Raw genomic sequence first — 14100 nt, 5'->3', positions numbered from 1 at the left:
CAAAATTCGACATTTCAAACACAGTAAAAATCAAGGTTTTTGTATGAAACTCAAAGCGATATAAACTGAATATTATTAGCAGATGTTTAACCTCTCTGAAACCGTCAAAATCAGCTGTCACTATGAACCATTCACAACAGCTGGAGCTATTTTTAGAGAAACGGATCGAACTAATTTATACTCCCAATATTTACTGTATACAAATATCCCATTGATATTATCTAAACAATATTTATTAAAATTTTGTAAATTTTTTTGTAGTATAGAATCTTACTATAAAGAATAAAATCTCATCCTTAAAAATTGAAAATTTCCTTTCTTTTTCAAAAGTGATAGAATTTTCACTTTTTAGAGTGAGATTCCAAAAAATTTAAAATACACATCAAGTAAATCATATTAAGTCTTATGTTAAAATATAATTAGTTGAGTTTTCTTTTTACACTTTGTACACAATGATCTTTAAAAACAAGGGTATTTATCATTTTTCAGAATATCATACGGTAGCAATTATAATTTAATAATAAATTTTCAATGGACATCATTTATCGTCAGTATTTAGCATTATATAATGTAAACAGTCATACAATGTGAGTACACCGTCCAAGTCGACCTTAAATCGTATTGTTAAAATCTTATGAATATGCATCACTCGCGTAGACGTGCGTACGTATGCATGGTTTTTTTGTGATAAAAAATAAAATAATAAGATTTATTAACCAGAAACTAGAATCATCAATAATTTTAGTTAATAATTTTAATTAAATATATATTAGCTTTGTCACAAACTTAATTGTTTATAATTTAAATATTCTCTTGTATATACATACAAAAAGATACACCTGGAATGCTTTATATATTGAAGAAATATTAATTATTGCATTCTGTAATGGCAAAACTTATTACAATCAATAATTTCAAAATATGTGAATGCCTAACGTGGTATGTTATTAATTTAATCTTCATTATTTCATGAATTTATTATATTATGTATTTGTTTTCATCGAGATCGATTTCCTTTGTGACCTCCATACTGGCAACAAACATGCGCATATGATGTAATTGTTCATTCAATTTAATTTTAATATCCTGATGCTTAATACAGCAAGTATTTGTTGGATACGAATAAATACGATAAGAGATGAAGTATGTAATTAAGCTCTTTATGTCGAAAATATATAAATCTGATCTCGATTAAATATTCCTCCGTGCAAATATCTCATCTGCGATTTAGGCGCTTCATTTAATTAATCAATTAATTTATCGCTGGCGACACTGTGTTTGCCAATGTGATCGACGATATGGCGACGCGCGCGCGCGTTGGAATCTTTTCTGGGTGCGATATTAGGTGACCCGTAAATTTCCTTCGGGGATCGCCGCTGGAACGTTTCCATCGGCAAAGTACAAGTCACAAAAAAGCCTCAACATTGGTAACGTAATTGGCTGTCGAATCGTCGCCGAGGGCCGAAGATTTATGCGTACTTTTTATTCAGAGCCGCGTTTCTCCTAGCGACGATGAGGATTCACCGGGAGAATTGAGACTTTTCCATGGAAATTACAATCGCAATTAGGCTTTAATATGCATAGATTGAAATTCGATCGCAATTGGGACTGGGTCTGCCAATGAGAATAAGCGATAATATCATCTTACAAATTATTCCTTTATTATCGTTTTGTCACTCTGGCTTGCAATAACAAAGCTTCTTGTAAACAAATTTCGCTAATGAAAAATTAATTTCAAATTATCTCACTAAGTCAAATGGAATTTGAATATAAAAACCCCATCGTGCATTAAGTCACTGTGCAGTCTTATATACGTTTATTAAAATGAAAAATTGAAATAAAAACGTTAATGTTCTCTACTATTATGAAAGAAAATATTATATTTTAATTTGATCTTTCTGCTCACGAGGATTTTTTTAACATTATTTTTATGATTTATTTTACGATAGTCATAGGAAAGTAATGAGTAATAATTTTTTAATAAATTAAAATTTTTTATTATTAAGAAATATCATCTTAATCTACAGACTTTGTTGATTTTTCTACGAAATTTTAATTTTTTTATATACATTTTTCCCACCTTCCTAGAAGTTTATATATTCTTTTGTAGTAAAACTTCCAGTTGCCAAGACTGTGACGCATTGCTTTGTGGATTGCTTCCGTATTGCTGTAATTTCATTTATAGTCACACATCTGTTTGCCTTAACGACTTCATCAACTCTTTTTAGAAAAATAAACAAAAGTCTGTAAATTAAGGCCCGATCTCATCAAATAAGATTAACTTTAATCTCGGTTTAATTTATTGTTTATTTTTCCTAATTCTTAGAATTAGAAAAAGATAAAGAATAAATTAAACCGAGATTATAAAAGTAATCTCATATTAGTAGAAGCGGACCTAAGATGATGTACTTTGTTTTTCAATAATAAAACATTCTAATTTCTAAAAAAATTGTTGCTTACTATTTTCAGTATATTTCCTCATTTGTCTTATAACATTTGTCTTATAACATTGAGTTTTATTTTATTATTAATTTTATTATTATTTACATGTTTTTGATGTTTCCATATAAATGCTATTATTGCCAGCACACTGATATTTGAATAACGCGTATAGTTCTCGATGAATTATTTCCATTGTCATGCAAAGCATCTTCGAGCAAATCTCGCATTTGATCCTAACGACTCTACGTAATATGTGGCACGGTAATTAAGAGTTTTTTGCTTGCTGCAAAATGTATTCCTGGTATAGAGAAAGTCACGGTCGGAAAACCGCAGGCGGAACTCTGATGATGATGGGGCGGAATCGTAAGGTGGAAAGATTTCCGAGGAACGGATTGCGGGAAAGGCGAAAAGCAACTGCAAAAGGAAGCGATCCCAGCAAAGAAAGTAGAAGACAAAAGAGTCTATTTGGCTGCACTCTTGATGTTGTGATCAACCAGACGGGCAAAATAATGATTCGGTATCCTTGACGGGAAAAGTCTGCGCTCTTCTGAAAATATCTCAGGGAATGTCATCGCGCGATTAATTCCAACATTGGAGAAATTTGATGGATTGTTCTATCGGTGTAATTTTTTACGTCACGAACATTCGAATTTCACAAACTACTCTGAACGTTTTGTTTGTCTCCGCATGTGATACTCGTATCAGTGAGTTTTTAACAGCCTCGTTTGAAGTAGAATACGCGAGGTAAAAGGGACAAGGTCGTGCCTACGATTTCTTCAGTTCTGAGATCTAAGTGCATGGCGTGGGACACATGAATACACGTACACATACATGTGTACGTGTGCAAACGCAAGAGCTATGTCAAGCAAGACGTTTCGCTTACATCTTACTCCTTTCCCTGCTCACTCTTCACAAAGAAATGACATGGCAAAGAGATGCTTCACGTGAAACTCTCGCCTTGCTTTCGAAGATGTCGTGAGACGAGCGCGGCGAATTCTTTTTTTTTTCACTTTGCACTTTTTCTCGCTCAAGATATGGAAGTCACATCAGACCTTTTACCAGCGACGTCGCAGAAAGGCGCGCCATTTCAATCAACAGTTTTCACGATATTACTCCCTAAAATTCCATTCTAGAAACTTGACTCACTTATTAAATTTTAAATTGTACTAGATTTTATTTAACGCCCACCGCCCGTTTTCAAGCTATGCGCATAAAATGCTCAGATCATATCAGGACGAAATGAAGTCTTAGACAGAACGAAGACAGACTTAAACGACAGAACGGAGAAACTCGTTCCATTTAGAGTTTATTAGTTATTTTATGATATCCTTTGTGAAACGTATAATTAAAGTAAAAAATATCAATTTTACTTCGCATGTCACAATCTTAACGAGCTTTTTTTCGAACTATGTTCTTTATGCTGCGAGAAAGTTATTGTAATAGTTTCAGGTTTCAAAATTAATGTAAGCTGTTTTTATTTGCGATCTAATTTATCATGCTTTTTAATTTATGTTAAAAATTCAGTGATATATATATATATATATAAAACACTCACACGTATAAACTTTATTGATTATGTTAATTTTTTTATTGTACCAACGGCATATTTTATTAAAAAAAGAACTTGTTTTTTTTGTTTAATTTTTTTGTACTTTTTTTCTATCTATTATGAAAATATTTTTGAAGAATATTTATATTATACTGTTTAAACTATCTTCATAAAATGTAAAGCATAATTTTGTCGTTTGGACTAATTATTAGTATACTTATGTACAAACGTTTAATTATAATAATGAGTACTCTCTAAATCTGAATCAGTGGATAATCACTAATATCAGTGCCAAGTATGTTACTAGTATGATAATCAAAAGTATGATAATCAATGAATTAAATGTGAATTCCTAACTTAGCTAATTTTTATCATATGAACTAATTAATCTTGTTTTAGTGCTTAAATTCAATGAATATGGTATTGGAAGATTAAAATTAACATGCAAATATCAGTATTTTAGTTATGTTCAAATATTCTTCCTTTTTTTTTGTTGAACTGATTATCAGTGTCAAATACCATATGCCACTGAGTAATTAGTGATTATCCATTGATTCAGATTTAGAGAGTAATTATAAGAAACATTTTTATCAATATTTTGGCCAATCTGTCGACTATAAATTTATAAAATTTTAAGCAAAAATAATATATTTTTAGACTGTTTTTAATTAAATCCTTTAATATTAATGGATAAAAGTATGTTGAATTAAATCACAGACCATGTAGTTTTTAAAGTTAAAAAAATGATATTTTGTATAAATTAATAATGAAAGCATTTCAAAAATAGACTTTCCTTACATTAATGTTGGTTATTAATAATAATTACATAATAAATTCTCAAAATTCATTTCCAAGCGAGTGAATGCGACGGCGATCATGCTGATTGCAGCAATGGCAACCAAGAATGGCGTATTAAACGCTCAAGAGAAATAGGAGAATAGAGCATAAATTTACTGGCGGAAACATGTCGGATGCACGGGATGCAATACTTGTTTGTTGCGTCGTATGCGGATATAGTGATGCGTTTGCTCATACGTTCGTTTTCCAGAACGATCAATTGGTTGCAATTGAAATGCGATATTTGTTCTCTAATTGAACTGACACTTTTTATTCTTGCTGCTGATATTTTTACCATGTCAAACAAATATCAAAAGGGAGAGAAATTGTCTTAGGCATAATTTTGTACAAAAGAAGAAATAAATCTTTAAAGTAATGTAAAGATTGTTAACGAGAAAAAACATTTATCCAGAAAAGATTGTAAAATTATACCGAATTATTTGTTTATTTCTTTAATATCGTAAAATTTTTTTTATTAAATTACTATATGATTTTATATTTTATTATAATTGTATCATGACAAAATCAATATTTGTGATAACATCACCAAACGACCGTACATATTAGATGAGATTTCTACGGGTACATGGAACATTATATCTATGATTTGTCACCCTCTCGCACATAAAACTTCAGAAGACAGCGCTTCCGGAGCGAGTACGTTCTGACTGCCACAGACGAAAATATTTTATATGTCGCGATAAGGTAACGACCCTCTTTCGGGGTTTTCCAGCCAAGACTAACGAAGTTCTCCGACAGTCCGGAAAATCGAGTGCCCGAACTGCTTTCCTTCGTCTTTCATCGACCTGAATTCGCGTCGTCGCGGATTGAAACTCAGAAAGAAACAGCGCAGACTACAAAACTTGCTCGGTTGAATGTCTGCAGGACTAATGATTTTCCCATGCACTTCGATTGGTTTCGTCATTTCGTTTCAACGGTAACAAAATATTTGCTTTGCTTTCGATTTCGTTTTGCCGTGTTGGTAAAATGCTTTCACGTCTCTGCATTTCGAACTACGAAAATTCATAGTTAGATCTCTCTCTTTTAGTTCTCCTTTAGCCAATTCTCGCTGTGGTTGAAAGAATCAACATTAAGAAGGACTTATTTGAAGAATTTATTTGAATTTATTTTGAATATTTTTGCGGCTTACTTATATGTATATTTACTAAAGTTATATAACATATAATTGTTTGAGAATAAACGCATATTGAAATTAATTACTTTAATTTACATTCATTACTTTTATTGCTTTTAAATGCAACGCAAATATAATATCAATAATTAAACTAAAATTTTTCAATTTCATTATTTTTTGAATCAACAGAATTTTAATATTTTTTTATACTGTATACTGATCAAGTTTTATAAAAAAGAATTTCTAATTAGATATAAAAGTCAATATTTGTGGACAAACGAAATTCTGGTAATATTATAATACGATTAATATACCGTTCGAATTTTTGTTTGTCAACTTTTTTTCATGTCCTTTTGCTCCGGTATCAAAATAAGTCATCCATAATTATATATATGTACATTAAATTTTTATTATGTTATTAACGATCAGATATTCGATTTTGCAAACATATCGAAAATTTACATTTATATCCGGAAAAATTATTGTCTTTTAATTAATCAGAGCGATAAAAACAGATATAGGTATCTGCAGCATGCGATTCTTTAAATTAGATCGTATTTCGGCTTATATCCTCGGACAGTCCCGAATTCGTCATGCGTTTTCATGAGTGTGCGTGTTTTCCGGTTGAATATTTTTTGATTAATTATTCGAGAAGATCGCGTGGGAAATGTGGTCTGTTATCTAAATTATCCTTCCTCTGACGAACCACTCGCAAATGACATGAACTGTAGCGGTCAGAGCAGGAAAGCACGAATGATTTCCGTTCCTATTGTAGAAACCGCGCTATTGTTTCACTAAGTTGTCAGAAACTCTCTCGCTACTATGCTTTAGCAGTTTCGTTCATTCTTTCTTCCCTTCTCAAAACGTATTTTTGGCAGAAGAATTCCGAATCCTGAAACACGGATGAGTTTATCGGGTGAGGCCACAAAGCGAGCTTAACTTCCGAAAATAGGATTTAGTTCTCTCTCTCTCTTCTCTCTTTCTCTTTCTGGTAAACGAACAATCTGATATATATAATCTGTTTAGAAACTTTTCTTCAACTGTAGGATTCTTAGTCAATGCAGAGTCGATTTTTCTTCAAAGTATCGGGAAAATAATATTTTACCAAATGATTAAAGAGAGTACATTATTTTTTAAATTAATATTAGGTATTTATTCTATATGTAATTTATTCTATATGTAATGTATCTAATATAAAAATTAAATATTAATAATATTTTTAATTATTAATATATAATAATATTTTTTGATAATATTTTAATTATATTTTTATGTATAAATATCTTAATTTGATACATCAAAGTTAGTATGTAAATATCATTTACTCGAAATGACGAAGACTAATTTTCGAGTATAAGTGGTAATTTAGCGAATGGCAGACATGTTACGTGATCTACGCAGAGTGCATACACACTTGGAGGATTTACAGCGTAGCAACATACGAATCTGGATTTATGTCAACGGCGGCAGCATGCCTCGACGTTGCGTCGTGTATCTATGCAAACAGCAAAGTCCGCTCGTATGGCTTATTCGATTCCATTAAGTACAGCAGAAATGTTGAACGTACGAAATGTCGGTATCAACTTAGAAGTAACATCACGTTTCCATGCAACAATTCTTATTTTAGTATTAAGGCCAGTTAAATTTTATTTGTGGCTATGAAATATAAGCGTAGACTAATTATTATAACACTTTCAATCGCAAGATTTTTATTATATTTATCTAATTGATTTTAAACGAAATAATTTATATATTTGAATGTATCTTTCTGTAACTTTTTATTTATTATTTATTCCTTTATTAAGGATTCTAATATAATGTACAAATATTTTATATCGAAAAATGATTTATATTAAAATAAATTGATAAAAACTAAAATAAAGAAAAACAAAAAGTAAAGTATGCTTTATGCATCAAGGAATATGAGAATCTTTTAAATATATAAAAAGTTCGTGATTATATTATCATCGGTAAACCAGATTATTATGTTATATTATTAAAATATTTAAGGATTAATAAAAAAAAAATTTCTTTACGTTTCGATACAAATTTTCTATTACGATTATTTATTTAATTAAAATTGATAAGCTTGATTTTCTGAGATTTAGATGTATATTAGATATTGGAAATTTATATGTTTATTTATATACATATACGTAAAAAAACATACAAAATATATAAAAGATATTTATGCTTTTAAGCAACATATAATCGTTAAAAAAGTATAAAAAGTATAAAATTGAAAGGAAAATGATCTTAAATATATTAATTGTTATAAATGATATGAAATTATTGGAATATTAAACAATTTACAATCCTTTTAATTTATATGAGAATTTTATATAATTAAAGTAAAGAGTAAAAATTGTTGACGTGTCCGGATTATAATAAAATATGTTTTACAAACTTTTTAGATTGTTATTCTCATTGCATATAAATTGGAATTATTCTTATATTCTTGGAACATATGTTTTTTTATATTTTTTTTTAAGAAATATTTCTTTAAAACATTTTTTTATGTTTATCGTATTTATTATATGTTTCAGTTATTAAGTTTATCGTATTTTCTCATTATGTTTATCATATTTATCGTTAACGTTTAGTAAAATAATACCAAAATCTATCATTATACCAAGGTTTATCATGCCAAGATCTACTATGCCAAGGTCTACTATGCCAAGGCATATGGTGCTCAGATTTACTATGATCTTCGCTGCATGAAGCAAAACAGTTTGTTTCGTTCTGTATTGCTTTTATATTCATAGCGAGAATGCGGAAGTTTGTTTCATTTAAATTTAATGTATTAGTAATAACTTTCTGAATTCTGTTTGTTAAAACTATCAGACTTTTTCCATAATTTACAACTTTCATTCCACTTGCAAATTGTAATAAGTCGGAATTTTGCGCAATGACCTCCTAAAAATTAATATTTGATTTTACAAGAATTAAAATTGTACTAATAATTACTTTCAAGAATCGAAATAATGTTAATAGAATATAAATATTCGAAATAATTTGTTACCGAATAATATAATATATGAAAAGAAAATGCGTTTAAATATCTTACTGTGTTGGTAGAATGAAATTCTTTTCCAGTATCTTGGCATAAAATGGATGTTTCCGGAATATTGCTAAAAAATATTGCGCATTGCTTGGATGCTATCGGTCCTGTTTGGCCAGATAATGTACCCGCTAGTTGAGTTAGTTTATCAACTTCACTTTGACTTAGGTCTAAACATTCTTGATGAAGATTACACACATCCATTTTATATATTTCATTTCTCGCTAAGGGAGCATAGTACAACTCTAAAATATTTGCAATGGAAATATTAATAATCGCAAAGCTTTAACAGTATGACATTACTTACTGACAAAGTTTTTATTTTCTTATCCTTAGTTAAGTAAATATGTATAAAGTAGATAAGAAAGTAAAAACAAATAGAAATAACGATTCAAATATCAACTTAAAAATGAATTAAAATTTTTTAGATATCATATATGGACATAATGAGTTTATATAACAATTGAAATAATGTTTTTTGTGTCAAAAATAAGTAAGTAGTTACGCTTATAAATAATTGTTAAACCGAGAATCCCGTCTTCCAAATAAAAAGTTTGATTTTCTATCATAAAATTGGCATCAGTCGGTTTCATGTAATTAGATTCGATTCTGCAGAAGCCAAAATTTTCGTTGTAAATAGCCAAACCGTAACCTTCTACGTCAGCCATAAATACCTGTGAACATATTTCTATATTAATCTATTATATAATTAATATAATAATTGCATTTCGAATTAAGTCACATTACACTAACGGTCGCATCATTTATATGTTTGCAATCTGAAACATAAGCAAGTGGTGTTACGAGTAATCCAGTGCCATTTTTGTTGTTAGCGATGTGAGGTGGAATGCGAATACGTTTAACGAGCATATTATTTTTTAAATCAAAGATCAATAGTTGCGGAGGACAAACGGCATTTTCTCCGATTTTGCCACAATCCAGAACGAAGATGTGATTACATTTGATCTAATGCAAAATGTAGATGTGCATAATATATAGTAATACTAATTATATTTATAATAGTTATATATCGTTTTAAAAAATATTAATGCTCACAGACACTCGATATACACTTATAATGCCATTGCAATCATTTTCATTATACCATGACCAACTTAGATATGGATCCAAAAGTGGACCTCCCGGTCCTATTTCGTCAGATACTGTCATCAGACTAGCTGGTACTCCCTGTTCCCTTACTGAAGTAACGAATATTCTACCATCTACAAAAATTGCAAATTACTATTCAATATGTTTTATTGAGAATATATTTTTATATTGCAATAGTACTATTCTTATTATTTTATCAATATGTTGAATATATTGTTGAATATATTGTTGTCATGACGTCCATATTAAATACTATGTTCATAAATTACGTTTACTAGAAAACATATTTATGTTTCAATAAAAAAGAAATATAATTATATTTGATATAAAATATCATCAAATTTAGTTAGCTTACTTTGAATATTATTAGCCTACCTCGAGCCTTGTCCACGTCGTATAAAACACATGAATTAGGATTATAATTGCCAGAATTTATCGCATCCTCCCTTTGGTTCACACTTTCCCAAAGAAAATCAACGTATTTCCAATCGTACTCATCTTTTAGATTAACACCAAAGCTTACTGTTACGGTTGTCAAAATTGATATGACAAATAAAGGCTTCATTTTTAGTGAATAATTATTATAAACATATAGCTATTATAAGCAGAAAAGTAACACAACTAAGCTCTATTAATTGATACGCATTTCGCAAATACAAATCTATTAATGGTAGGTCGCACGATGTTAGTCGATATTTACGGAAAGTTTACAACTTAATATATATGAAAATACTTCACAGGAAATTCTCACTATCACCAGCAATAAACAATGCGACCTCGCTTAAAGTCGTTTTTTCATTCATGTTATTCATAACATTTTGTACAGGTGCAATATGCAAAATGTTTTTTATCAATAGGACTTTCAGAAATGAAAAGTATTTTTTATATAACTATATTTTTTATATATATAACTATATTTTATTTTCTTTGTTTTTTGTTTTATAACCGTATAATATTAATAATATATTAATTTTAAAATTGTGCATACTAGTTATATTTTTATTTTTTATATATATACTAAATTAATGGTACAGGTTTACCATGGTGATTATATAGCTGAAGCAAAACAATTTGTCTCATTTCGTATTCGATTCCTATTCAATCGAAGAAAGCAGAAATTTATCTCGTTTAGATCTAATGTATCGTTAAGCGCAACCTGAAGTCTGTTTGATACGATTAGAGTAGATTTCCCGAAGTATTTCCAACTTTCAATGCAGTCACATATTGCAATTTTTATTTATCAATAAATTCTTGAATAACGGAGAGTAATGTATTTATTATATAAGAAATATAATGAATATAAAAATATAATGTGATATAAAGACAGTATCATTTATCTTCCTATATAGCAGAATGAATGTTTCTGAGATATTGCTAAAAAATATCATATTATCCTTAATTGCTGTCGAACTCCTTTAGATAATATAAAGTAACTTCGGTATTATACGCTGTACCCATGAAAAATTTAATTTATTAAGTATTATTACTGTTTAAAGTAAACGAACTATATCAATAAAAACTTTTGTACTGTGTACTATTATGAAAAAAAATAATGGAAATCCGAAATATTTATATTTCATATTAAAAAATGAACTTTTTTAAATTCTTGTATTTTTGTCGTATATCCCATAGGAGTGGGATATACCGCTACTCACAGAAGGAAGGGGGCTCATGAAAAATTTACAAATAATGCATATAAATAAGTCGTAAAATGGCACAATAACTTATAAAATGCGTTTATAAAGTTTTATTAAGGAATAAGAATGATAAATATGTATATGAAATAATAAATAACAATTACAATCTTTCTACATATATTATAAGTGTTATGACATGAAGTACATATTTCATATAATGCGTTTATTGAATTTAGTGCACTGAATTCAATCTGCCCACTTTGTATACTTTGGGCATAAATTTCGCCCGCTAAAAATGCTATATATCCCAAACAGGTGGTATATACAAGACAACAAACTAAATAAAGAAATACAAGAGCAAAGTATTTGCATTTTGTTATATAACATGCTTTACTATGTATCACGAAATAACCACTAAGTCTTTTGCATGTCCTACAGTAATCATTTTATGTAGATTATAATTTATGATGGCGCTACTCAACATAGTGACAAATCGATTCATAATAATTTCATTAATACTAATAATAAGAACTTGAAATCATAATACAATACTAATATAACATAAAGGTATGTAGCAGAATAGTTGTGGGAAAATTATCCCCCCCTCCTTCTATTTTTTCTGACTTTTGCGACGTAAATCCTAGTGCGGCGTATTTATATTACCGGAGTTACCCTAACTACCTGTAGTTAATCTGTTAGTTTCAGCATGTTATATTATAATTGTCAGATTCTATCGCGTTTTCAGCTCTTACATCGAATCTTTCCACAGATAATGAAGACAGATACTTCCATTTGTTTATAGATCTTGCAATTCAACATCAAAGCTTATATTTATGATTGTTAGAATTAATACAATAAGTAATAGATACATTATTTTCAGTATAACATGGTAGAATATTCATTACCATGATGATCATTAATAAAATGACTGAGTTTTAGCAATAGACTTTATCACATATATCGTAAGAGTGAATGTAGTAATAGACAGCTTGTACAATATTAAACAATATTCATAGCAGATTATATAAAAGCTATTGTAAGTTTGTAAGTTTATATAGAACGCGCGCAAATGCAGTACTTATTTATAATATTTTTAGTAGAATAATATTTTTAGTAGTTCTTTATACAATATAAATTGATAGTTAAAAATTGTAATGTTTAAAGTCATGTGAGTTAGTACTATTGATAATAATAATTGTATGTATAGTGAGTGCAAAAAATATTTGTACAGAGAAAATATTTAAAAAAAAATTTTATTTTAAAAAATATCATCCAGCAAGAAATGATTCATTGAATTGATGTTGAATCGATACGAAATCATTGAATATCGATAATTTCGACCAATTTGACGTCAGTTCGACATCTAATTGACGGTTATTTCTTGTTGGATAATTAACAATTTATTCATAAAGAATAAAATAGTATGTTTCTTAAAGATATATATATCAAGAAAATGTGCATTCATTATAAGAAATATATTATCTTAAAAATAAGATAATAAAAAATTGTATTGTTTGGACAATTAAAAAGTATTCATATAATCGAGAAATTTAGCTTCTAAAAAATCAAGAATCACGCGGAGCTTTGTTTGTGTTACAACAGAATGTATTTGTTGTATAAAATTATTAATTAATATTAATTTTCTATAAATAAGTTTTTTTTTATAAAAAATGTCTTTGTACTTTTTGCATTCACTGTATCTAACGCATAATATGTTATCTTATCAATGAGTCCTTGGCGTATGGAAGATGTTGCGTTTTGTTATATAAGAAATATACAGTGAACACAAAAATATTGTCAGGTAAAGATAGTACCATTAAACTGTCCAATCTTTATTTATAATTTTTTTTACTATTTATGTAAAAATAATTGCAAATTGCGTTTTGTTAATTCCTAATCTAAATTTTCAATTCCATTTAAATTTTAATTTTATCTAAATGTATCTTATCCTAATTATTTAAAACATTCAAACGTATTTTGTTCATTTAAAACATTTAATTCAATTATTTTATCAATGGAATTTTAAGAACAAAAAATACCGCGTTTCTTATACAATTATTTAATATATTATATTTTTTTCTTTTTATTTTTAATTGTTAAATAAGAGGATAGTATAGCTATAAATAAGGATATTGTGCAATTATTTTATTATTAATAATGTTTTAATTTTGATAGTATGTGTGTGTGTGTGTGTGTGTGTGTGTGTGTGCGCGTCGTGTGTGTGTGTGTGTGTGTGTGTGTGTGTGTAGTGTGTGTGTGTGTGTTGTGTAGTGTCGTGTCGTGTGTAGTAGTGTAGTAGTAGTGTGTGTGTGTGTGTGTGTGTGTAGTG

General features: G+C 28.7%; 1 protein-coding gene across 1 annotated transcript in view; it reads right to left on the bottom strand.

Annotated features, from left to right (window-relative positions):
* Positions 1 to 8555: 8555 nt before the first annotated feature.
* LOC105617176 (major royal jelly protein 1-like) overlaps positions 8556 to 14100 on the bottom strand; it is a 90427-nt gene continuing 84882 nt past the window's right edge. Inside the window, exons 5-9 of the mRNA XM_012198741.1 lie at positions 10081 to 10247; positions 9778 to 9990; positions 9530 to 9698; positions 9031 to 9269; positions 8556 to 8879 (exon numbers count right to left, since the gene is read on the bottom strand). Coding sequence (XP_012054131.1) covers positions 8556 to 8879; positions 9031 to 9269; positions 9530 to 9698; positions 9778 to 9990; positions 10081 to 10247 — 1112 coding nt within the window. The remainder of the gene's footprint in view (positions 8880 to 9030; positions 9270 to 9529; positions 9699 to 9777; positions 9991 to 10080; positions 10248 to 14100) is intronic.

Source organism: Atta cephalotes (genome assembly GCF_000143395.1).
Source record: "Atta cephalotes unplaced genomic scaffold scaffold00012, whole genome shotgun sequence".
NCBI lineage: Eukaryota > Metazoa > Arthropoda > Insecta > Hymenoptera > Formicidae > Atta > Atta cephalotes.
Note: the sequence above shows the minus strand (reverse complement) of the source record. Positions and strands in the feature narration are given on the sequence as shown.